The sequence below is a fragment of the Monomorium pharaonis genome, chromosome 2 (assembly GCF_013373865.1).
Source record: "Monomorium pharaonis isolate MP-MQ-018 chromosome 2, ASM1337386v2, whole genome shotgun sequence".
NCBI classification, from domain to species: Eukaryota; Metazoa; Arthropoda; class Insecta; order Hymenoptera; family Formicidae; genus Monomorium; species Monomorium pharaonis.
In genome coordinates, this window is record NC_050468.1 from 27,937,085 (window position 1) to 27,963,838 (window position 26,754).

At 30.4% G+C, this 26,754-nt stretch overlaps 5 protein-coding genes across 11 annotated transcripts; 3 read left to right on the forward strand and 2 right to left on the reverse strand.

Moving 5' to 3' along the window:
* Nucleotides 1–696: 696 nt before the first annotated feature.
* LOC105838489 (protein TAPT1 homolog) lies at nucleotides 697–3,972 on the reverse strand. Of its 2 annotated transcripts, none has more exons than XM_012684082.2 (7): nucleotides 3,762–3,972; nucleotides 3,215–3,369; nucleotides 2,497–2,594; nucleotides 2,094–2,428; nucleotides 1,906–2,003; nucleotides 1,611–1,826; nucleotides 697–1,441 (listed from the first exon to the last, which is right to left on the reverse strand). In XM_012684082.2, exons 1-7 carry the CDS (start codon nucleotides 3,970–3,972, stop codon nucleotides 854–856), a joined length of 1,701 nt encoding a protein of 566 aa, XP_012539536.1. In that variant the 3' UTR covers nucleotides 697–853. The 2 variants fall into 2 exon arrangements, with proteins under 2 accessions (XP_012539536.1, XP_012539544.1); XM_012684090.3 differs by lacking the exon at nucleotides 3,762–3,972 and adding an exon at nucleotides 3,525–3,721 and having other exon boundaries at nucleotides 854–1,441.
* On the forward strand, nucleotides 3,969–9,138 carry LOC105838484 (coiled-coil domain-containing protein 40). 5 transcript variants are annotated; one of them, XM_012684069.2, is made up of 9 exons: nucleotides 3,969–4,290; nucleotides 5,476–5,744; nucleotides 5,843–6,465; nucleotides 6,627–6,870; nucleotides 7,009–7,419; nucleotides 7,488–8,009; nucleotides 8,082–8,372; nucleotides 8,431–8,589; nucleotides 8,695–9,138. In XM_012684069.2, the coding sequence occupies exons 2-9, from the start codon at nucleotides 5,520–5,522 to the stop codon at nucleotides 8,920–8,922; spliced, it is 2,703 nt and encodes a 900-aa protein (XP_012539523.1). In that variant the 5' UTR covers nucleotides 3,969–4,290; nucleotides 5,476–5,519; the 3' UTR covers nucleotides 8,923–9,138. The 5 variants fall into 5 exon arrangements, with proteins under 5 accessions (XP_012539523.1, XP_036138462.1, XP_036138464.1 ...); XM_036282569.1 differs by lacking the exon at nucleotides 8,431–8,589; XM_036282571.1 differs by lacking the exon at nucleotides 8,695–9,138 and having other exon boundaries at nucleotides 8,419–8,564.
* On the reverse strand, nucleotides 8,853–12,688 carry LOC105838500 (uroporphyrinogen decarboxylase). Of its 2 annotated transcripts, none has more exons than XM_036282572.1 (7): nucleotides 12,672–12,688; nucleotides 10,718–11,060; nucleotides 10,438–10,596; nucleotides 10,161–10,322; nucleotides 9,905–10,042; nucleotides 9,648–9,821; nucleotides 8,853–9,160 (listed from the first exon to the last, which is right to left on the reverse strand). In XM_036282572.1, the coding sequence occupies exons 2-7, from the start codon at nucleotides 11,012–11,014 to the stop codon at nucleotides 9,020–9,022; spliced, it is 1,071 nt and encodes a 356-aa protein (XP_036138465.1). In that variant the 5' UTR covers nucleotides 11,015–11,060; nucleotides 12,672–12,688; the 3' UTR covers nucleotides 8,853–9,019. The 2 variants fall into 2 exon arrangements, with proteins under 2 accessions (XP_036138465.1, XP_012539557.1); XM_012684103.3 differs by lacking the exon at nucleotides 12,672–12,688 and adding an exon at nucleotides 11,174–11,570.
* Nucleotides 12,689–13,153: 465 nt separating this feature from the next.
* On the forward strand, nucleotides 13,154–18,412 carry LOC105838473 (uncharacterized protein MAL13P1.304). The gene is made up of 9 exons (XM_012684057.3): nucleotides 13,154–13,333; nucleotides 13,461–13,658; nucleotides 13,748–13,925; nucleotides 14,030–14,375; nucleotides 14,453–14,914; nucleotides 15,007–15,373; nucleotides 15,530–15,852; nucleotides 15,957–16,107; nucleotides 17,588–18,412. The coding sequence occupies exons 1-8, from the start codon at nucleotides 13,196–13,198 to the stop codon at nucleotides 16,096–16,098; spliced, it is 2,154 nt and encodes a 717-aa protein (XP_012539511.1). The 5' UTR covers nucleotides 13,154–13,195; the 3' UTR covers nucleotides 16,099–16,107; nucleotides 17,588–18,412.
* Nucleotides 18,413–19,313: 901 nt separating this feature from the next.
* Nucleotides 19,314–26,736, forward strand: LOC105835631 (protein fem-1 homolog B). Its single transcript, XM_012679086.3, has 10 exons — nucleotides 19,314–20,217; nucleotides 22,545–22,722; nucleotides 22,805–23,022; nucleotides 23,731–24,071; nucleotides 24,138–24,298; nucleotides 24,554–24,858; nucleotides 25,156–25,388; nucleotides 25,486–25,602; nucleotides 25,687–25,793; nucleotides 25,887–26,736. Exons 1-10 carry the CDS (start codon nucleotides 19,933–19,935, stop codon nucleotides 26,036–26,038), a joined length of 2,097 nt encoding a protein of 698 aa, XP_012534540.1. The 5' UTR covers nucleotides 19,314–19,932; the 3' UTR covers nucleotides 26,039–26,736.
* Nucleotides 26,737–26,754: the final 18 nt, after the last annotated feature.

Genomic DNA, 26,754 nt, shown 5'->3' on the forward strand with positions numbered 1-26,754 from the left:
AAAAATATAAATTTCCTTATTGCTCTTATGGAAAAGCGATAAATCAATTGGCTACCGGTTACCGTATCGCATATATCTTATCGCGCGGCAAGTGTGCAGGAGTCATATAACTTTTATGTAATATTATTATTATGTAATACCTATTTATAACTCCTCATCTTTTCTCTCAATACTTCGACATACGTTTCGACAAAATTACGATTAAAGATCACTGTTAAAAACTATTAAATATACAAGTATTTTCAGTTATTAAAAAATACCAACTGTACATATATAACGACCCAGATAGCACAAAATATTATTATAAATATTTATAAATATTTTATAAATTTATTTTCAAAAAATCTTTTTTAAAGATTATATAATTATTTTTCATAAACCATTTAGAAATGATACAAAAATTATTGTTAACAATATATAGAATATATTTTTAAAATGTACTGAAAAATATTTATGGTATATGAACTTGAAATATTTTTTATATTCTTTGATAATAATGGTATAAATATTTATTTAAATATTTTCATAAATGTTTATCATAATTTTTTTTATACCTGACAAACTCGGACATAAAAATATGTACAAAATATTTATCATAAATATTTTTCCTTTTTGTACATATTTTATAAATATTTTATAAATAGTTTGTGCTATCTGGGGAATACTTAATAATAAAATTTAAGAATGACAATCAAATAATGGTAACCAAATTTATTATTCTTACATAAACACCTTATGTAAATATCATTGCAAAAAAGCGCTTATTATTAGTACCAGTGCACGTGTATATGTACAACAAAATATGTACAATTTATAAATAAAAAAAATTTATCAATTGTGCTAATAAGATTTGTCATTGCGGAAGAAGAGGTTCGCTTCCTGTCCTTAGCACAGTTTTCGTGACGTTTGTCGTAAGCTCGTCGAAATTACACTGTAATTTTTCACTCTTTTGCATCTCTTCTGGCTTCAGAAACGCTTCATTTAAACAGACGTTGTTTAAACTGACAGCGCTATTCGAGAAGATAGCCGTGCCCAGATTTGGATTCTTCATGTCGACACTATTGGCACGATTCTTAGACGGAGACTTCGCGGGAAAGTCGTCTTTGCCGGGTTGCGCGTGCGACGATATTATGTCACACGCCTTCCCGAGAATAATTAAACTGTTCAATATCCGAAGGGATACCAGTATGAGGTAAGCTAATAATAAAAGTATGATGTTAGCGGGTCTCACGGACGGGGTCACGGTCGTACACAATACGCGAGCTATGGCGACTCCCAGAGGAAGAGGTATGAAGCCCATTCGTCGCGCGACCAAGTCCGATGGATCCGAGAACGCTGTCTCTCGACGTGTCTGCGCCATGTCGTAAGCCAGACTTACGGTATAATCCTTGTAGAGGGTCGAAGGCAACTCGTTGAAACGTGTAATGAATGCGTGTTTCAACTTCACAAAAATACAATGTTATTAGCGTGAAGATGATTATTTGTACTGTATTGAAAAATATTTGCCAGTGATAAACAAACGAGAAATCGACAAATATGGTCATATAATATGGTCATATAATTTTCTCGTGCCTCCACAATATAAAATTTATTTTATGTAATATACAAACCCAATCAACGACAACTTCCGCCAACAATAGAATCACGCAATCGGGTACCAGGACAGCAAGACGATCGCTATGCCATGCGTATTCCTTCATCGTTTGTAGACTCACTGCGAGAAGTAACATAAGCAGGTGGAATCTTTCTCTGACGTCGGCACAAGCCAATTGAAACAGGTTATTCTTGTCAAACTTTTTGAAGACGGAACCTTTTAGTTCTACAAACTAAAAATATTCCATGTGAAATATTTTAAGTAACAAAAAAAAAAAGAAACGACCGCTTCCCTTTTCCTAGTGCACTTACGTTGTTGGACATCATAATTGTGAGAAGAGCCTTATTACTGCTGTTGATTGCTACATTTAACGTCGTCGCTTGACATAATACCAAAATACTATGTAAAACTTCATGAAAAAGCAGTCAAGGAAAATATAAACACATCTTGTTGCAGCTTAAGCCTATTCAGTCGATTGCAATAATTAATTGAAGGATACACACATAAAGGACGGCAAACAGAAGATGCGGCAATGTACCAAAAGGTTTCGTACGGCTAGAATTCGAACGCGATCGTGGCTCAGTAGCGGTCCAAAGCAAGGCGTCTATAGTGTCCTGACCAAAAGCGCTGAAAAGACGATCTGCTACTTCTAACATGTTATAAAATATATACAACTTTATAACCGATTGACTCTTAACTAAATGATACATCATGGAAGTGTCCACCTTCCAGGTTGCCGCACAGCAACCAACCACAACAATTCCTTTTAGCAAGTCGCATACTTCAGCAGGATGCAGGTACTTTTCTGCACTCTTGGCATGATCTTTCTCATTCCTACAAACAGAATTATGGTCGAAGTTTCTAAATAAACAAACATATCGTTTTTAATATGTTTTATATACCTTAAATAGTGTCTTAAAGGCCTTGTAATTACTGCCCATAAAGCCATTGCAAATCTTAATGGTAAAAATGTGTACACAAATAAGAAGGAGTCGGCACACTACAATGGCAAAACGTACAACATGATATAAATTATATAAGAAAATTCAACGATTGTTTCGTGACAATGTATACATTCAACAGACAAAGTATATCAATGAGTGTTCAATAATTTTTTTATTACAGTTAAATTTTTAGATCCAAAGAAAAACTAAAAATAAGAATTAATCATATGAAAGAATTATTAAGCGCTTACTGATCTATTTTGTCTATTAAATGTACCTGATATATTATATTACATCCTTACACAAAAGTAACACCAAAATAAAAAATAGTCTTTGTTTAGGAGAGAAAAAAGAAAATTTTGTGAGTATTGTAAAATTAATTATTTACAATAGTAGTAAGACATAAGTTAAGTAACTCGAATCACAAATTGCTTGTTTCTATAATAGCTTTTTAAAATATATCAATTTTATTACTTGGATCTCTAAAAAAAGCCCATTTTGATTTGAGTAATTCTTTCCTTTTTTATAAAATTTGAATTAAACTTTAATTACTTTTATTACTTTCCAATTTAAAACCGATATATTTAGAACACAATTCACATGTAATGTAAAATTTGGAAAGTTTTGACTTGTGTCATTTTTCTTGCAAAGATGCGATATATCATAGGATATGTACCTGAAGAAATCCATATGCCATAAAGTTTTCTACCTCCCTAGGTATTTTCATGAAGGAGTAAACCTTCTCCCTTCTCGCGGAGAATCTCTCCTCATCATGCTCCAGCTGATAACCTCTCGTTAATTCTGTCCTCAAAAACTGCATCAACGATACCCCTATAGAAAAATAGAATACATATATTTATATCCAAGAGACTGTAAACATAAATCCAATGCTATTTATGTGAACTAGTATTTAAAAATAGCAGATTCTATAACAAATATTAAAAATAAAAGCACATATAAAATAACATAAAATTTCTATAAACAACCTGCCAAAAAGGATTGTTTCACACAGTTCTTTGTTTTTTTCCCCATAGTCTCACATTTGAGGTAAATACATTTTACAGAAACCCGAGGAGTCGTCACTTTCGTGGGTGATTGATATCTTATCTAATCTGTCGGTGTGTATGTGTGTGCGCGTTTCACAATTTTTTTTCTCCTGTTTTATAAGTCGCTGTTATTCACTGCCCCGCAAAACATCCGCATACGATCGCGTACACACTTACGTGGCTTCCTCGTCTTTTGCGCATCCTGGCCGTCGGATAATTGCGGCCTACAGTGCGGCGGATCGAAGCTCTCCACATGCCTGTCGTCGTAGTCGCATGACACATGAGTTTTGGACTTGCCAGTTGACGTACTCGCGCGGAATCTGATCGTCGTCCTCTTCTCCGGCCAACTTTGCTCCATATTCCCATCGTTAACGCGCGCGCTCTGCATCGCTCCGACAGACGTTAACCTCTTGACGTGCGTCCAGCGCAACGTTCGGTCATTCTAGGGGTCCGCGACGACGACTCAGGATCTGGCCGTAGCACGAATTCCGTCCCACGACCGACGTCGCGCAGCTCCGAGCGAACTGTCAGGCTGTCACAACACTTGCAGCAAGAACGCGGGAAGGCGACTGACGGCGGCGACGCGCGTCACCCACCGACAATGCTCGTGGCTCGTGGTCCGTCAACCGCGTAATGCCAGTCCTGGAATTTTCCGTTTCCTGCTTGATTCGCGCCGAGCTGTCTATGTGCGGTTCTATTGAGCGACGTAATATCATTTGACACCTCTATTTTTTCGCTAATACGTTCTTATTGTTTTTTTCAAGCTGATGTTTTTTTAAACCGTCGATAATTTACGTTCTCGTCTTTGTCTCAAGTTATGTATCAGTAGAATTTACATTATCAACCGCCGATACCCCGATGAAGAATTTTAAAAAATTATGGTGGGGAGTTTAATTACTTCTACATAAATTTTATAATTTTTTAGAAAATCTCTCGCCAATTTTTCACGCGAATTTTGAATGCACCTTTTAAATGCTGAAAAAAGTCTACATCTTTTCTACAATTCTTTAATGTATGCGTATGTAAATTATGAAATGTTCCACGATTTTACAACTTTTTGAAGTAAATTTAGAAATATTTTCAAAAATTTTTATAAAATTAAAATATAAAAACTTTATAAAAATATTAAGAGAAAAAATATATTACAAATCTTTTTTTCGCCAAGATAATTAAGATTTTATCTTGCAAAACATATATATATATATACATATATATTAATTAAAATATTATGTATATTTATATTTTATTTTAATATTTCAATATTTTTTATTATTTTATTTTAATAGTTATTATTTAACTTGATATATTTAAGCGCTGATTATAAAAATTTCTTTTATTGAGCAATAAAAATCACATAATTACATTATGACCCCTCGTCACACATGTGTAATTTAATAATGCAATATTTATTCAAATTAGTCAATTATTAAAATAAGGCACAGCTCTTTATATATTTATTTTTTATTATTTTATATTAATTATTACTTTTATTTTAATATGTTCATACTCTGACGAGTTTTGATTTAAATAATAAAAATTGCATAATTATGTTGTCTTCCTCATCATACATTTGTACAACTTAATAATCCATTTTTGTTATTCAAATAAGACTCAGCTCATATTTATTTTATTGTTTTAATGTGTTCAAGATCTGAGCTCATTTGCATAAAAAAATTGCATAATTATGTTGTCGCCCTTGTCATATACGCATTAAATTTAATTAGGCAACTTTTATTATTAAAATAAGCCCAGCTATATTAAGACAAGTTTAAACAAGAGATATTGATCATATACCGACTGACATGATGATGTCATACTTCCTTAGCTACGAATCTGATTTGAATCAACAACAGTCTGATATGAGACTAATGTAAACCTTTGTTGAATTCAGGATAGAAGCTTTTTAGAAGAAATTGAGCGATACAGCATTTCATAATGAATACCTTGACTGTAAGCACTTCAACTCCATCTCCTCATACTGCTGATAATATGGAACAACCAGTGGCCAAAGTCACGAAAAAGTTATGGGTAGACACGAAATCTTTAAACGTGCCAAATGTTCTGGATCCAGACGACTCCTTGATGAAAAAATTCCAAAATGCTCTGCGAGATCATCTCGTTCGTGTCGACAACAAGTTAAACGAAGAAATTTTAGAACTCGTAAGTATTCTTATTTTTCTAGACTTAAAGGATTTATTTGGCAAACAAAAAAAAATACAAATGTTATTTTCATTAAAAGTTAATCGCAAACATTTCAGGAGTCCGACATAAGAGCTATGGAGAAGGAACGAGAAACAGAATGTTTACAAATGTACTATGCTCAACAGGAAATAGTGCAGCAGCAAACGACAATTGAAAAGTATCAAAGCATGATAGCGAATGTGATTTCATTGCGCGAAGAAAGAGATAAACATGTAAAGAATGTGAAAGACATCCATAAGACTACTCACGTTAAATTACTCGATGAGAAGAAGAAAGAAGAGAATCTTATGCGCGAATTGGAGCAACTTACTGCCTTACAAGCGCAATTCTCAGAATGGCAAACGGAGCTCGAGAGTAGTCTGGCCATTTCTAAACAGGTGTCGAAGAAAAACAAGATAGTTCAGCGAGATTTGATTGCTCAGAAACAGCAGAAAGACTGCATAATATACAAACTTATGGAGGAAGTGTGGAGAATTAAAACGGAGATAGCCAATTTGGACATGCAATTACAGTTGAAAAGTAAAGAAAAAATCGAGATAAATCAGATGATCGCCGATGTTAATGCCGATCTGGAAGCATTACATAAGCAGCACATGAATTTATGCAATGCCTGGAATTCTGTTGTGCTAAATATAACTAAGCGTAATAAAGTCTATGAGCAACTAAATACAGAGCGTGAGTACGTAAGTTTTTTTTTAATTTGTATGAATAAAGCCGTAATGAAGACAAATGATACAATATCATAATTAAGTTACATTTAACAGAAGGAAATAATTTCGATGAATTTTTCTCTTCTGCCAACTTGTTAGTGAAAGATTATAGCAATGAATATTCTTTCAGGAAAATATGTGAATCTTTTAATACGTTACAAACGGAAGTAGAGAAATTAAAGAAGGAAACTTATAAGGAAACGGAAAATAATGAGAATCTGACCTCAGTGCATACACGAATAGAAGACAATATACAGATTAATGAAAAATTAATACAAATTGGAAATGATAAGCTCAATAATTTGGAATGTGAATTAGTGAAAACAACAAAATTTAGTGAACAGGAGCAACATGAATTTGATTTAGCTCATAATGTATATAGAATGTTAAAGTACACTTATCGAAAAAAACTTATAATTACATTTCAAATAATTATTAATTAAATTAAATATTAATTATTAACATATTTCTATCGCGGTTATATTATTATCTATGATAGTCTCGTATTCTAGGAATTGCAATATTTGTTACACGACGAAGAAGAAACTGATAAAGAATTTACAAAATTTCTGAATAAGCAAAACGAATTAGAAAAAACGATATACAACAAACTGGAAGAAAAAGTTGCGCATAATAAAGCGGCGCGGTATTTAAATAAATTATTAGCAGATTCTAAAGAGACGATACAAGAGCAAGAATTACTATTAGTAGAAACAGAAAACTCATATGGCAAAAAGTTATTGGAATTAGAACAACTTAATTCATACAAGTTTCATGAAAAAATGGAATTAGAGGAACTCTTGCAAAATAATATTAAAAAGGGGAAAGAGATTGATGAAATTCAGAAAGAAATCAAGAAGCATAATACGGCGATTGAGAGAAAGCAAGTAAAAATTATCAGCTTGAATAAAACTATTGAAGAGGTAAGAATTTTATTAACTAAAAATTCCATAAAAATATTAAATATCCATTATTACTTATTTCTTTTTAGATGTTATCACATACGGAAAGTGGAGAAATTAATCCTCTTGACATTAAGATAAAAACCTTAGAAAAGAATATAGAAGAAATTCAACAAAGTAACCAGAAGGCACAGCAGTTGTGGATTCGCCAAGAAGGATATATGATTACGCTGAGTCAACAGAGAGATTTACAATTACAAGAACTTAATCTTCATAATAAAGAAATTATGATTATGGAGCAAAAAAATTTGAAACTGGAGCACGCTTTGGAAATGTTCAATAAAGAGGAATCGAACATAGAGAGAATATTGAATCTTCTGCAACAAAGAATGGTACAAATGAATACACAATTAGTCATACAAAAAGGATTAAAGGAGGAGCTCGAAGACAAAAATTCTATTACAAAAACTGAAGGGATACAATCTCTCGAGGATGCAGAATTATATCTAATAAAACTGCAAAACGATTTAAAACAGTTATATGAAGAAAAAGCACTTTTGAAGGACAATTTAGATGCGACGCAACAAGAAAGTCTATCATGGGAGAAAAAAGTAATATATTAGATATCAAATATTATATATTTGTTAGTGTCAAAATATTACGATTATTAATTTATGCCATAGGTGCAGTTAATGCAAGAAACGATAAAGAAATTAAGAGATGAACGTAGTAACGGTGGTGATATCACAGCAATGAAAAGTGAAATTCATAAAATGGAAATGCGTCTGTCACATTTACGTAGAGCGCAAGAAAAATTGATCCACGACATGGAATTTTGTGTAACCCGGAGGGATATAATATTAGACAAAGTTATGAGCAAATTTAAGAAGGATCCCAAAGGACAACACAATCAAAAAGTTATATTCTGCAAACGTCTTGCCGATCAAAAGTTAAAAATAAAACAAGTCGTGAAGGTAAATTCCAACTTGCATTACATTTGATATAACGTCTCTAGTTAAGTATTTATTATAGGACACGAAAAAAATCGAAGATAGAATATTAGAACTGGAGAATCAAATGAAGGATATAGTAGACAAATGTAATGAATCGCAAACAGCATTGAAAACGATAGAAGGCAATATGCCAAATGTGGATCAAGGAATTATACAAACAGAAGCTATTAAATATCATGTACATAATACATTTTTTCTTAATTTTCTCAGATTCTAAGATTCAAAATTACTATTTGTCTATAGTAGTCTTTAATATTATAAAAATGGAAAATCTTTGTTACAGAATTTACAAGCTTTAGTTTTTAAACAACGAAAAGCTAAAATGTTACAAGACATTAAAAGTGGCAGATACAAAATGATTTTCAAGAGTGAAGCTACACTGAATGAAGAATTTCAAAATGAACAGATTCTTCGTGATTATTTGAAACATGTAATGGAACGAACAAGTCAAGATTTCCCTTTATTGAAGAACAATATTCAAAAAATACTTCTGACATTAGAAATATTATAAAATCTTCTAAAGTATTAAAATAATAAAACAATTTTAATTAATAATAATTGTAATTGTTTATAATAAATGCATAGTAAATATATTTATTATAAAATATTTATGCAGAGTGCACTCCTTTGATAAAAGACTCCATGGATAGAATTGGAGTATCCGGTAAAATACCATGTCCCAAATTAGCAATATATCGAGTTTTACCAAAATTTGATACCATTTTTTGTGCACGATCAACAATTTCATCCTAGAATGAGATAACATTATATATATATATTTATATAATATATAAATTTTTATCCCTGGGATATTTTGAATTCATTATTTTCTAATATTGATGACCAAATTACTTTGAGATATTATTTTTAGCCTCAGTTTACGATTATGTTTTAAATGATCGGACAACTGCAATATATAGACATGCAATTTATAAAACTAAAAAATGTATTTAATAATTAAAAAATGCTTTAATAAATGCTTTAAAATGCATAAATACATTAATGCCTTTAATGCTTTAAAATTGCTTTAATATTTTTTATCACTTTTTATGTTATTTAATTATTGATCTAATATCCAACTTATTATTGTACACATTTTCAGATTAATAATTGCTGTACTAGCAATGATTACTATTAATATTAATCAATTTTTTATTTTTCTAAAAAACGAAACTTTTGCAATCAAAATAATAAAATAATTGTGTAAAAAAATTGTGTTTTTAAAGTATAACATACCTGTGAAGAATACATTGCACAAGGATCCATATTACCTTGCAAAGTAATATTTGGACCAAGCTGTTTTCTAGCTTCTATAGGATCTACAGTCCAATCAAGACCTATAACTTCATAACTCTGATCCATCGCAAGAATTTTTAAAGAATTCATGGTTGCGCCCTTTGGAAAAGCAATCTAGAAACATTCAATATTTACATATTTTTTATGTACTTGCAAAGTAATCTGCTGGTTAAAGGTAGCTATGTAAAACATTTTACCATAGGCACTTCCGGAATATTTTTTTCTCTTAACTGCTTTCGTACACGTTCGCTAATTTGTTTAAGATACTTAAAAGAATAATTTGTAAACAACACATCATCTAAATAGTCTCCATTGCTTTCGAATACTTGAAGTAACTTAAAAATAACAAAGGATACAATGCAAATTTTTATTTATGTAATTATTATATATATGTACAACATGTTCTAAGAATTATTTTTTACAGAAGAGAAAGAGTTATACTTTTAATTATACCTGAGCACCAGCTTCCACTTGCATTACTAGATAATCCACAATAACATCTGTAATCATCTGTAGCAATTTATGAGTGTCTTCTGGATATTTATATAACCAGGATCTTGCCTTTGCCATTGTAGAATTACCTCCTCCTTGAATCATGTAACCCATCAAAGTCCACTGAAACAAATAATTTTATATTAATGTTATGTATAAAACTAAACACACCAAAAAAAATTCTCAACTAGAGTATACATGTGCAATTCCATATTTTAAAAATAATATTAAAACTTACAGGAGCTCCTGTGAATCCTATTAATGGTACTCTGCCATCCAACTTGTGACGAGTCAATGTTATAGCTTCTCCAACATACTTTAGAGCTTCATTCACATTTGGTCGTACAAGCCGTGCTAAATCACTGGGATCAGCTAAGGGCTGAGGCAAGACTGGACCCTAACAGATACTTCTTATTTACAGAGTATAGAAACAATAATGAATATAAAATGCATTAATGAATACTATGAATATCATTTATGATTATTACATAAAAACATAATTTGGACAAAGTACTCACTACCCCAGGTACCATCTCGACCTTCAGGCCCATTGCCTGAGGAATTACCAGGATGTCTGAGAATATTATGCTGGCATCCAAATCAAAACGTTCTATTGGCTGTAAAGTCACTTGGCATGCCAACTCAGGAGTTTGACAAACGCTAAAGAAATCATGCTTAGCTCTGACTTCCTGAAATTCTTGCAGGTATCTTCCCGCTTGCCTCATAACCCAAACTGGAACTCTGTCAACCGGTTCCCCACGTGTTGCCCTGAGTATCCGATCGTTTTTCAAGGGTGGAAAATTGTGCTTCATCATCCTGACAGTCTGGCCGCTTCGTGTTTTTCCTGAGTTTTACTCAGTCCTGAAAAATACAATATTGATACAAAATTATTTTTCATCATAATGCTTTTATCGAGATCGAGTTCTTTTTTTTTCTATTTTAAATTGCAATTAAAACTTGCAAAAAATACATACAGTTTCAATGGTCAGTTTCAATTGTTGCAAAGTGCACAATAATTATACAACTTTACTGTTTAAATTCAGTAAGAGAGAGGGAAAGAGAAGGGAGAGAGAAAGAGATCATGGACTCAGTAGGCCTATTCTGTAACTCTTAACGACAGTTTAGTATCGTTATATTGTTGTTGCGTAGCTTTTTTATCATATAAAATATCTGCGTAACAACAGCATAACGATACCGACACCTCTTAACGAGCTACAGAATCGTACTACAGCTGCGATTTACATGAAGCCTATTCTTTATCGCTGCACTGCTGCACCGGTGCAGTAAGTTAGAATAAGACAAATATATTTTTTCTCATTCTAACTTATTACACCAGACAACAGTGCAGCGACAAAAAAACAGGCCTATGCAGATTCACGTGACTGCGTCGACGTCAACAGGTTTGTTTTTTATTCCTGCACTGCTGCACTAGTGCAATAAGTTAGAATGAGAAAAAATATATTTGTCTTATTCTAACTTATTGCACCAGTGCAGCAGTGCAGGAATAAAAAACAGACCTAACATCTGACAGTCCAATAAGAGGCCTGTTCTTTGTTGCTGCACTGCTGCACTAGTGCAACAAGCTAGAATAAGACAGAAATATTTTTTCCCATTCTAACTTATAGCATCAGTACAGCAGTGCAGCGAAAAAAAACAGGCCTAAGATTTTAGACCAACTCATCTACACCTCATTTACAATGCAGATATATAATATATATATAATACAGATATATAATACAATTCTGTACTCTATTCTGTCTTATAAGATAAATATGTTGCTATCAAACTTTTTTTAGCTTATTTCCTACAAATAAGCTAAAAAAGTACTATAAAAACTTCTGAAGACAGATTTTGCAATTTTGTTTTTAAAAGTATTATAACAAATGATACATAATTCTTCCTTACTCACAGTGCAAATACAATTGTTCAAACGTACTGTGTCTCGTAAAAACAATATTGAGCATTTTTTAATTCATATTTTACGAAGCTGCAAAACTTTCTAGCAACTTAGCTTTTTCTTCGCAATTTAATCCTTCAAACAGTATAATAAATAAAATTATTTGCACTTCAGCTATACATATAATTATAATGCAGATCAAATAAGGTATATGTCAGATTAATTTTCATTTCATTCTTTCTTTTAAAAAAAGTTGCTTTTTAGAAAAGATGCACACAATTCTCGTGATATTTTAATTATATTGCAATATTCTAATTATATTTTAATTAAAACAATTTTTTAGGACACTGATTCATTCTGTAAATGTATACATCTCTGATAATGACATTCTAATTAAAATTTTTATTTTCAAAATTTTATATCAGCTAGCAACTTCTTATTCTCTTGATAATTTTGACAATGTTTCCAAAATCCTGAAGGCTGCATATTTCAATCACTGAATATTGAATCTTGGATCACATACAGTGCTAAAATTTCTCTGAATTGTATATATAACTTGTGATTTTTTTTCTTACGTCAATGCTATTCCCGTCTGCATTGCGTTTATCAGAGTAAATTGTTGAATTGCTGAAATGTATGTGTATGTGTAACCTAACCTAACCAAGCTCTAGGATCTACGGGCAAGAGCCAATCATATGTCAGATGATCAGCGATTGTTGTTTATTCCCTGCTGTTGCTTCCTGCTGTTCTCTGTTCGCTGTTCTTTGCGCTGAGAAGTCAAACCAGTTGGAGTTTTCCTAATCAAAACTGTTTATTTTCGATGTAAACCACGAAAGTGACAACTGGCAACATAAACGATATATCTTATATAACGGAACATATAGAATAATAAATTATAGGATAATCGTTGAAACATATAACATATGTATTTGCATTTGAAATTTCGCTATTTGGCATATATTTAGTGAAATATATTTTGTACTGTGACTCAATTCGAGATTTCTTGGATTTCGGATACTTATACTTCGGCTCGCGGTGTGTTCGATACAAATATTGAGGACTACGAAGGACCACAAGCTTTTGTTCTATTAGACAAACGATGGATGATGTGAATATCAACAATATCTATCTCGGTATAGAAGAGGTAGAGTTGGATGGGGAAGAGTGGGTCAAATTAACCTGGAATCATGAAAATTCTCATGATAGTGAAAGTTTCCAATTACCAAAGATACAGAGGGTGAGCTATGTTGTCTATGATATTCATATAAAGTATGACTGTAATTAAAATTCCAATACTGTATATGTAGACATAAATTTTAGAGATTTGATTGAACAAAACACTTAACATTTTTTTATTTTTTAAGGATTCAGGTAATGAGATAATACAGACAGAGGATTATGATAGTAAAGAATTATTAAGCACAGACTCAGAAGATATATCTGATGGTATATCAGTCATAACGGAAAGTGATACAGATGTTAATGCAAATTTCTTTCGAATCTGTGAATTTCATCATGAGCCACGCAAGTCTCTACAAAGACCAGAATTAGACGCATTATCTGTAATTATAATCTTAATTTATTTTTTTATCCAAGATTTTAAATGCCTTTCGTGCTTTCTAGATAATAAGATTTAAATATTTTTTTATAGATGAATCCCACGAACATTTTTATTACTTGTGTACTTGGTATAATTGTTGGCTTGATTTTTATTTATGATCCTAGTTTCACAATTCCTAAAATCAATTCAGTCTCAAGTGGAGTCGATACTGAAAGTCTCAAGACTGCAAGTCATAACATTGTTAATACTTGCAAGGAACTGACAGATGGTAAACAAGACTGACATAAATTACTTAGTTAGATAAATTAGATCTTATATTTATTATAAGATCTGTTGTAGATCCATTATTCACAACTTTGTTCTCATTTTTAGTGAAAATTATGCTGAACGAAATTAAAGCACATATTGCAACTAATAAGAAAATTACGAAGCAATTTTTAGCACAATTTTTTGAAATTACGGATTCTTCTAATAGTACGTATAGTAAGCCTATTATAGATACCAAAGAATCTTTCAATTCCACTCAACATCCATTGGAACAACTTCAAATGTCTCTACATGTGCTATCGTCGTTGGCGTTTATTTACAATAACAATAGCACTTTGAAAAATAAAATGAATAAGACATTGGACATTGTAAGCGATACAAAAACATTTTATGATACATTAACGTTATTTACTAACAGCACAGAAAATGTATTAGATCCTATAGTCTTGAAGTAAGTATATGTAACATAATAAAGATATTTGGTTCTAAATTATAAATTGTATATTTGAGTTAGTGTGTTATTTGCAGTTTCTTGCAACCCAACAGTGACAATATGCACATTACTTCTAAGTCACTTCTCTCTAACTTGGTTGAAAAAGTGAACAAGGTGACATCAAAAGTGTATAACAAATATGCAAAAGAGAGGTACAAACTGCATAAAAAATTGTGTCACTTGAAAAGTATACTACCTGATGATAAAATTTTAAAACGATTGACTGAGAATAATCAGCTATTTAAAAATTATGACAAGTCTTGTTTCTTAAACTATACATCAAAAAATTTGGATAACAAATTGAATACAAAAGGAAATACAAAGACAAAGAGTGTAAAGGAACAGAAAAATGAGAAAGAGATAAATATTAATAATAAAATGGAGCACACAATGCACGAAAAAAAGAATACTCATAAAATGTATGATAATAAGAGAGAGGAACCTTTGAAAAACAAAAAGAATACGAGGCAAGATACAGACAAATCTACTACTATGAAGTAAGTATACATATATGTATAATGTGATATCCAATTTTTTAATTTTATTTTATTGTAAGTTAGTGTATTTAAATTATTTTATCACACAACAGGTTTTTGCGAAATACGGGTCATAAGATACATAATGCTTCTCAATTACTTCTCTCTGAGGTAGTAGAAAATATAAGTCAATTAAGACATCAATTGAGCAAGAAGCTATACTACTTGAAAAATATATTACCGGATAATAGTGAATTGTTAAAGCAACTGATTGAGGATGACAAAGAGGACAATAAAAGGTTGGATAAACGTTACAAAGAGAAGAACGATTATTTGAAATCAAAAGTAATATCAAAAGACGACATACCAAACAATGGTTTTGATAATATTTTAATACCACAGAAAAATACATGTCCACTTTCAACCAACTATTGTCCAAAATTCAATATTAACGACAGCACATTTGACACCGTACCAAATGTAAGTTATAAATCTATGCGAAATTACTCTCTATAAGTTAGAGTTACAAATATTTAAATTTAAATAAATATATATTTGCATGTATAAAATACTGAATACATTTAAAGATTGTAATGTGTAAAATTTCATAAAAATGTAAATTCTAAACTTTTTTAGCACAAGACAAAAAATGAGAAACATAAAGAATATATAAAAAACAAGGAAATTATAATAAATCATGAAAATTCTACAAAAATTTTGCCTGTAGAAGAAAAAAGCGGGCCAAGCAAAAAAGATTATTTTAAATCTGATGGTTCAACTAAAAAGATAATTAATAATAAATCAAATTATAAAGAAAAGTATACATCCTCTCAGAACAAAGTAAAGAATCATATATCAGAGCATAGCGACAAATCTGAACACTCTTTGTTTGATAGTTGTACAGTGAAACAAGACAATCAGAAATATACAAATATAGATCGAAAGAGTGACAGCAAAAGGTAGTAATTTCAAACAAGATATAACTTTATGTAATATTACGAACTGAAATAATTTATTGTACTTATAAATAAGTATTCTTAAAAAGCCATATCTTTTTGTACAGTTTTCATGAGTATAAGAAGCGATGGCAACGTGACGATTCGGATTGGTATTTTCAACGAGTTCGTTCTCGTAGAAATGCACGAAGACATGCAGATTTTATGTATCGGCAAAATACCAAGTGGTTTTGGAAAAATCGTTGGTGATTACCATTGGTAATTATAAATTATTGACCCGAATGTATACAGTATGGAATATTTTTACACAAATTTTTATGTATGTATAAAATATCCCATACAGCATACATATTTGATACATATTAAATACTTTTTAATATTCGAATAATTTATGTAGACATCGAATTATCGAAATATTTATTAACAGACATTTTTCTTACACGAAAATATTTATAATGGAAAGAGAAGTCCTAGCATGGATGTACGAATATTTTGACAGAGCGTAGTAGTAGAAGGGTTGGGATTAAAGACAGTTTCTGAAATTGATTATTTTCTCTGTAACTCTGGATGGAGCGTGAAAGGTAATTTAATTGGAGACATAGGACAACTATTGATCAAACAGATAACAATAGTGAATGGGCAGTATATAGACTTATATAATAGAGTGCTTTTTAGCAACGTAGGTGATATTGTATCATGCAGTGTATAATTGTGTTTCATTGTTGGAAAACACCCAAAGCGTTTCTATTGGAGACGTGAATACAATATTAGTAAAAAAAAAGCAATAGTTCATAAAATACTTTTCTTGTTTATGCAGTTGAAAGAGAGAAAGAAAAAGGAAAAATAGCCTTCCCTGCTTCTTGTTTTTCCTCTCTTACACTCTCGCTTCTATTTCGGCGCAATATGTGAGAGCATGCGAACACACTACGCATATCTTTAGTCCTTTCTCTTTATATGAATGTGCTATTGTATAAGTCTAAAGAATAGCAGGATGTGGAGCGCATTAACACTAACACTAACTTTAATTATTTACGATCACAGCACCACATGTTTCAGATTAGTCAACATGACTGTCGACCGATTTTCTGTGTTGTAGATTTCTGGCTAGCTAAGACAGATCAAAGTATTGCAGTTTAATTTAGGTCATCAGTATATTACATTGCCTTCTTGAAGGAAAAAAAAACACCATTTGATTTTCTCCAATATATTCTCAAGATACCAGTAAAAACAAAAATTTATTTTACCCTCTGTCCACACATTCGTACATCTATGAATTGTAGATTAAAAAAAATTAGAATCTCTAGACATTATAGATATTGTGCTTTAACAAGAAAACAAAAATCACAAGAGAAATAATCAGAAAAACACAAAAATAGAATGAAGTGCAATTGATGCACTATATTATATTTACTTGTACTTTCTGAAAATTTTTATTAAAAAATTATTAAAAAATTATTTTAAAATATTTATAAAATTATATATTTATAACTATATATTTTTTAATGCGCTATATATAATATTACGTACATTTACATATCTTATATAACTTTATGTAAGAAATATAATTTTATATAAGAAATAAAGATAAAGAATTTAATAAATATTTGGATGTTTGACGTAATAAATTCAAAATTATTCGACATTTATAAAAATCATCTGTAAAATGTTTGTAAAATATTAATATGTATGTATGCCATGTCAAAACTTTAATAGCAATGTGATATGAAATTTGTTGCAGATACCATTAACGAATCTCTTTAGTAGATCAAGTCCCGATCAACAATAGATATAGCCTTTCTCTCTAAGTTTTAATTTGTAACCTTTTTTTTTTTGCTTAAAAAGTATTTCTAGCGCTGTCTTAAATTGTAATCCATAAGCTTCGAATTGGCAAGATTTCAACAGTAAAGTTCAGAGCTTAGAGAAAATTAATGTCTCAGCTTAAAGGTTTGAAAAAGAGGCTAAAGGCTTTCTACTTGTAGATCAGAATTAAAGGGCAGCATGTAAATAAGATCTCCGAATTCTATTTTGTGAAAAACGCGGAATCATCGAAAAGTGCGTCGAAAAGTTACATGTTATGACAACGATGCTTTGATTGTACCAAGTAGCTGTCGACGAAAGAACGGCATTCACGAAGAGACCTCTATTTAATAATGTTAAGCCGAGTCACGCCTGTGACAATCAGCCACCCCTGTGTGCACTAACTTTTTACTATTTTGCATGGAAAAGTACAAGATATGTAAGATAGATAAATAAAAGAGAAAATGTACCTTTATAATAAATATATAAAACCGTAGATATTATTTATAGTTATGTATAAATGTATATGTATAAATATATATGTATATATTTATCTTCTAACAATTTTTATGAAATTGACACATTAATACACACACACACACACACATAATAATAATAATAATAATAATAAATTAATTACCTATGTATGTATGCACCTGGAATGAAACATTTAGCGATAGATGTGTTACAAAAGTATTATGTATATAGAGATGAAAGTTGATATACAATAAAAATTAAATGAAAAAATATAAGATGTAAAAAGACCGAAATTAACTCTGTTAAAACTATTTTAACTTGTTATAATGCAATAAGTACCGAATAAGAAATTCTAAACTAATCCACAAGTTTAGGTGTCATGTTATTTTTGTATTTGATATTTTATTTACAAGGTTTATATATATATATATTAATTTATAAAAATTCGCGTAAAATCTATACATATAATTTTTTTCAAATCTGTAAGTTCTCGACTCGATTCCTAATGTGTGTACAAAGCTATGTAAATTCCACGAAAGCTATATTTTCGTGAGGAATCCCGTCTCTCATCTCCCGTCTTTGTACATCACAGGTGAAATTTCGCGAGTCATCATATCTGCGCACTTTGGTGAGATACGCAACAAATTTGCATATATACATATACATATATATATATACATATATATATATATATATATATATATATATATATATATGTGTGTGTGTGTGTATATATAGCAATATACCATCAAATTACGATATTTTGTCTTTGTTAAAATAAAATTTAAAAAAAACAATCATAATTTAATATTGTCGTAAGATAATCCTGAAAAAAATTACCAACATTTTTTAATTAGAAAAAATCTTTGAAATAGTTAATATAAATAAATAATAATAAATTTTAACACTAAGTTTTTAAAAATTAAAAAAGTGTTAGTAATATGAAATTATTCTCTTCATTTTTGTGTAAAAAAATTTGGAATTCTGATAATTTAATTCAAAGATATTTTTAATAAAGAAATATCATTAATTTGCTTTAGAATCTTCTTAATTTTGTTTTTAATTATCTTAAGTCAACTAGAGGGATTAGATTAGGAATAGGATTTAGAATTTTAAAATATTTCCTCAATAAGCATCGAACATAATGTGCAATGAAAAATAAAGCAAAAATGTGTCGTATAATGTACAATATAATTTATTATTTGAGCTTTAGTGTCTACTGAGAAAACTCGTTCTTTGTCGTGCGATTTCTTGCCGCCGTCAGCGTCGGGAATTTCCGCGGACGAGAATGAACGTCGCGTCGCCATTGGCCAATTCGTGAATCAGTTTGGCATCGATGCACCAATCAACGTCTTCGTCCATGAGAACTTCCACATCCGGGATCATGCTGTGACGTTTTGTCGGTGCGCTTTCTTCGGATTTGTCGGTGATCTGCGGTGATCTCTCGAAAACAGACTCGAGCAACACGTAAACTGACGTGTGACGTGAACAACGTCGAATCGCAGATGATCCGGTCGAAGGTAAACCACATTTCCTGGCGAGTGGCACGCGATCGATGATTGAGATCTTGCGGATCGCAGAACTCTATGGGCTCGACGATCGCGTGTCGTACCTACTGACACTCGATGTTGACGTCGATGTTAACGTTGTAACGTGACAAAGGGATCCTCCGGCGTCTCGCTAAAAGCGCTTTGTCGCGATTTATTTTTGCATTCGGAATCGCTATATTTTTGCGTGCAACCGCGACCTTAAAATAGATCGTCGCGGCGACGACAGCAGCGACGGCGGCGGCGGTGACGACGGCGTGTGATGTATTTTCCGCACGCTGACGAGCAGCGAGGTTTTAGGGTCCGAGTTTTTAGGTTACCACGTTCCTGGGTGGACTCGATCGAGAATTCTTACCCCAGATTCTGCTCGATCGACGATCCATTCCCGAGAACGAGGATGGAAACCGAGTGCGAGGTACTCGACGAGCCACTGCAGGTGCTGCTCAAACGGATTTATTATTTGGCGAGAGACGGAATGGCGATCGCTCTTTATTCCCTGTTGTGCGACAAGTCGAACAAAGACGTCGCCGATTTTCTGGTTAACCAGGTAAGCCGTATTTTTGTTGTCATCTTTCACTGACCCTTTTAAATCACATTGTCAAGCGATCTTCTGATCTGACAAATGTCGACCACTTGATTTGTTATGTTGGTCATCGTTTTGCCTGTATTTTCGGAAAATTGCAATAAACATCTATATGTGTGTGTATATATATATATATAGACTGCAGTTTACTGTTTTTCATGCTGTTACTTAATTATATCGTATTTTTTTACAAAGTAAGAGGAAAAGTATTTAAAATAATTTTAAAGTTATGCATACGTTATATATTAAAAGTTTAAAATTCAATAATTGTATGTACTTACTAGTAGATGTGTATAATGATTTAAGAAGCTTTAGAAAAAGAAAAGAACGAAAACATATGTGGTTACTATATTAGTAAATGTACACACTTACTAACATTGTTTATGCTTGTACTAAAAATCTTAAAAGTGTACCAATTGATATAAAATTCTTTGTTAATCACATTTTATTAACCAATTTTATTAATTAATTAAACAAGAATGATTTTGTATTTAATTTTATTTAATTTTATTTAATTTAAATTAATTAATTAAAATAAATAAAAATATAGGCTATAATTCTTTTTTATATGATTCTTTGTATGTAAAATTCTTTGTATGATATGTAAAATATTTATTAAAGAATTAAATGACAAATTTAAAAATAATTTTAAAATTATTTACTACATATGTATTAAAAGTATAAATTCAGTAATTGTAAATACTTATAGTAAATACATAAATACATAAATTAAGATTTTAGGGGAAAAAGAATGAAAATAAACATGTTTATTAGTAAATATATTTATTACATATATATAATACTATATAGTTATTAGCAAGTGTATATATGTATACCAAATACTTTAGCAATAACATACTAATTAGTAATATATAGATTTATCAATGGTGTACTAAGTCATATAAATTCTTTACAAGTTATGTCTTCTTAACAAATGGTTTATTAATTAAACTGCATGTAATTAATATATTTTTATTCAATTAAAATAAAAAAAAGATATTTAAGCTAAATATTTATCAGGAAACTAAGTAGAGAATTCCTTCAAAATAAAATAAACACATTTTTTATATAATAAATAAAATGATTTTTATTTATTACAGCATGCTTATTTACAATGATACTTTGAATTATATATGTATTATTACAATATTAAGGATATATATGTTTGTTAGTAATTGTGTCAATTATTTTTGATTTTTTAATATTTTCATTAAAGTTACTATAAAACAATTTACTCATAGGTGTACATTTACGTCATATTTTACATATTTTATGTTTTACTGTGTATGACACACACACACACACACACACACACACACACACACACACACGCGCGCGCGCGCGCGCACAAATACACATACAATTGCAATTAAAGATGAAATTAAAATGTATACATACACACTTTGTCCAGAACAAAGTTCTATAAATAAATTACATTTCCTAACTTAATTTTTAATTCAATTTTATATTTAACTGCAATTTTTAATTCGATATAAAACAATAACATAACATTATTATTGTTTAGATTTATAGTATTAATATCATTCGTAGTATACAGTAAGAGTAATCATGAATTATTTATATAATAAATATAAATCATGATTATATAAATTTGCTAATAATATGTTACTAAGAATAATTTCCAGAATATAAATCATTCTTATATAAATATCCATTACGTATGTGTGTGACACTAAACTCACAAAGAATTATTCAGGACAACTTGCAACACTTGTTAGATGTGTAGACATATACACAAAGAAAGCTGCATATGTTATTTATAATAATACAGGTCATAAAACTTTAGATTCTTTTTATATACGAACACTGTGTAATGTTAATTTTATTTTGTTAGCATTAATTATTAATTTTATAAATTCTTATGGAAACTAGAAAGTATTATATAATTTTTTAATATTATTTTAGAATCTATAAATATATAAAACAAATTAAAGAAAGAATTATTTGAGTTTAATGTAAGTATTAATAATTTATATAATGATTAATCATACATAAATTTAATATAAAATTAATGTTTTGACTTTATTATTAGGTCATCATTAATGTATCGTAACAAATTCAATATTTTATAAATTAAATAATTTTATGAATTATAATTCTATTAATAATTCTATGAATTAAATTATATGTATAATTTTTATTTAATGTAAATTAAATATGTAATCTCTCCTTTTTTATTAAATAAATACTAAATAAAAAAATAATTTGATTATAAAGTATTTGAGATTTAAAAAGCAATTTGTGAAGCAGTTTTGAATTTATATTTACAGAAAGTCTTAGAAGATGATGGACAAAAGTGCACACCCTTAATAGTTGCCGCGCGTTACGGACACAATAATGTAGTCAGGACGTTGATTGACAAATTCGACACTGATTTAGAGCTGGAAGGAACAGTTAAATTCAATGGATATGTTATTGAAGGAGCAAGTGCACTCTGGACTGCAGCAGGTACATTAAAAGAACAATCATTAACAAATATATTAATAAATATTTGATAATAGATTTACGGCATTAATTGTGTTGTTTCCAGGTGCTGGACATTTGAATGTTCTTAAAACTCTTGTGAAAGCAGGAGCAAATGTCAATCATCCAACAAAAACTAATTCCACTCCACTTCGAGCGGCGTGTTATAATGGCTGTTTGGATATTGTTAAATACTTAATCGAACATGAGGCAGATCTAAATATTTCCAACACGTTCAATAATACTTGCCTTATGATAGCATCGTACAAAGGACATCTTGAAATTGTAAGTATATATTTATATATTTATATTTGTGATTTTTGGACTTATGATCGGCGTGCTATTAATTAAAAATCAATGTATTATTGATTATATAGATAAATTATAACGAAGGTGATTAAACACTCATTAATTGGATCCAAATCAAATATTAATTTTATAACATTAAATATATTAAGAGTCATTTTTAAGAAAAAGAAAATAATTTTATTGAAGTTAAGTTATGTTTATATAATAAATATAAATATTATTTGATTTACGACTAATTCGATTGACGACCAAGGTTTCAGAATGTAAGGGATACCTGTATAAATTAAAATACAAAAACGTTAATACCAGGATTGTGTTGTTTTCAAATTTCAAGATTACGTCTACATGGATTATTTATGTATTATTTACATTAAGTTTACGCGAATCTTTTTTTATGTAAACAAGCAATGTAAATTATTATAAATGAGATAACCCAATATAAAAAGGTAATGAAATAATTAATATATCTGACTTTAGTAATGATAAAATAAAAACGTATAATATTAAAAATTAAAAAAAGTGTTATGGTCACTATTTCTGATGAAAATGTATGTACATAATATATATATCTATTACTTAATTATTTTATGCATAAACGTCCTTGGTCGTTATTCAATACATACTTATCGTATAATCTTAATTGTTTATGTAGATTTTTCTAAGATTTTTTGTATTGTGATTTAGGTTAATTTTCTATTAGACAAAGCGGCAGATCCAAACAAGAAAGCATATTGTGGGGCGACGGCGTTGCATTTTGCGGCCGAATGTGGACACACTGCCATCGTGCGCGAGCTGTTGAAGCATAGAGCGCAAATGACGAAGAATGTGAGTGGCATGACGCCTTTAATAACAGCTGCAGAGCGGACGCGTGCAGAAGTCGTCGAATATTTAGTACAAAATACGGAAGTGACAAAAGAAGAAATAATAGATGCTTATGAATTACTTGGAGCATCTTATGCTAATGATAAAGATAATTATTGCCTAAATAAAGCATATACGTATCTGCATAAAGCGATGGAATTAAGGTAAAAAAAATATTTGTTTCTATTCTCTACTATCGTTATTTATCATATATTTTTCTCATATTCTAGGTATAGCGATACTGATAATATTATACATAAGCAATTAGGTTCGACTGTGAAAGCATATGAGAACTGGAAGGAATGTGAAACATTAGAAAAATTAGAAAGTATTAAAGACAATCCTAATGCTATACATATGGAATCGCTGGCTATTCGGGAGAGAATCTTAGGTAGATACGAAGGGGTGTAACCCTTAATTTCTAAAACCCATGCACTGCAGCTCAAAGGGCTGTTTGTGTTTCTCCTAGATAATAAATATTTTCAAAAGATTAAAAATCTATATATGGAATGTGGGGTTGAACTCGCAACTTGTCACTTATGAATCTGTCACTTTCACTACCCCCATGACATTTCATATTTGTATTGAAGTGTGTGTGCAGTATTTTACATGGACTTCTCTTTTTATAAAAAATACTATTTGTCAGGTCTCCATAATCCAGAATTACCACATCCTATAGTATTCAGAGGTGCTATATTTGCGGATAACGCAAGATTCGACAGATGTATAGAACTGTGGTTACATGCTTTGAAACTAAGGCAGCTCAATGATATATCCATTGTAACAGACCTTCTTCGATTTGCGCAAGTTTTCTCGCAAATAATACACATGGGCGTTGATCTAGATATTTCTCAAGTAATAAATGTACTGGAAGCAAGCGTAACGGAATTGAACAAAAACAAAGCCAAAATTCAGAATCCAGATTCCAAGGATGATATCGATCAATGTGTTGTAAGTTCTATAAAGGGACTTTAATATATGGATTATATTTTATACAATCGTATGCATTGTGACGTCTAAATTACTTGTACTCCACAATGTTTCGGTATAATATTTAATGGATGTACTTTTACGATTACATAGCTAATAACAAAGTTCAACTGCTTATGTTAGGGAAAAACACTGAATTACGAGTAAACAAAGTACTTTTACGAATACTGACAAATTTTGCTGGTATAATGGACATTAATGTACACGACTCTATATCATATTATAACAAACACATATTTAGAAATAATATCTGCACAGGAAGAGATGGAATCAAATATTACAACAACGCTATACATTCTCACGATTCTGACAAAAATGATGACACTGATGAATGTGAACGAATGTAATGAATTGGACTTGACACGGATACATCATCTAGTGCATAAATTATGCGCATTACGAGTGTGCTTGAAAGATGGACAAACTCTACTACATCTTGCTGTGAATGCCGAAACTCCCGTTGACGATTTTCACACCAATGATGTCTGCAAGTATGTCAAAGTGCAATGTTAAAATAGCATTGGCAATCGAGATCACAACTAAATGAATTATTTATAGTTTATAATATAATTATTATATGATTTCCAGATTTCCATGTGCGTCTACAACACAATTATTAATTCGTTGCGGTGCTGACGTAAACGCAATGGACAATGAAAAAAATACGCCACTCCACATTATTGTCGGTTATCCTAAAGCAGTTAGGTAGGCTGTTGAAATTAATATTATCCAACTATATATACATATTATACTGATACAGATTTAATAATTCTTTAATTTTTTTTTTAGCGATTTTGCAACCTTGCATACAATTATAGTTGCTCTTATAGAGGCTGGAGCACATATGGATACTGTAAATATTAAGGGGCAAACACCATACGATGCCGTTGTCACGGGTAAATTTACAAATTTTATTTTATTGATTTACGTATTTCGTGACACTGTGTTTTCGTGTGATTTATTTGGCCGATATTCAATTTCTATTTCAGGTGTAGCTAAAATAATATTACGTACTCAGACCAAATTATCTTTAACGTGTATGGCAGCCAAAGCAATTAAAACTTATGATCTGCCCTATCATGGTAATGTTCCACGGTCACTCGAAAGTTTCATAGAACTTCACGGATCTAATCACAGCTGACAAGAAGTTAATCGGGAGAATTTGGTTGGAGAGTCATGTCCATTATTCGAGCTACTTTTTGAATCTGACTAGCGTTGGTGCAATTAGGCAAATTCACTTAAGATGATAACATTTAATTGTGTCGGATGATGTTTGCGAGATTGCTGCAATTCCTATACTCAAGAGACTCGATTAACGAATAGCACTGTACAAAGTACGTAATACTTAATATTTTTGTATAAAATTATAGGCTATTTTGAAAATCTAAAATTCTGTATTTTATTTATATGATGCTAATTTGTAATATAAACATATGAACGTAATTTGATATATCCTGTATAAAATCAGAATTCCAAATATTTCGTAAAGGACATAAATGTATAATATAATTTATGTAAAATTGTATAGAAATTATTACGCGTTGCTTTTTGCGATGTATAACGGAGGTGTGCGAATCATGGTTTGCACAATCTAATCGAATCAAATCTTTGAAAATATATTTGAATTCGAATTGAATCGATTTTCATTAAACTAAAGAGAATTATCTTTTTATATAAAACGTTATATTTTCTAGATGGTAAATAGTATTGCCGTATAGTCGCTGCGCGTAATAAAGTATTATAATTAGCGACTATTGTGCATTCAACTTTTGCTGTCTTTTTAATCGATTTTAACTGTAATTACTGTGATAAATAAAATCAAATTAAATAAACTTTAAACTATGGCCAATTATATGT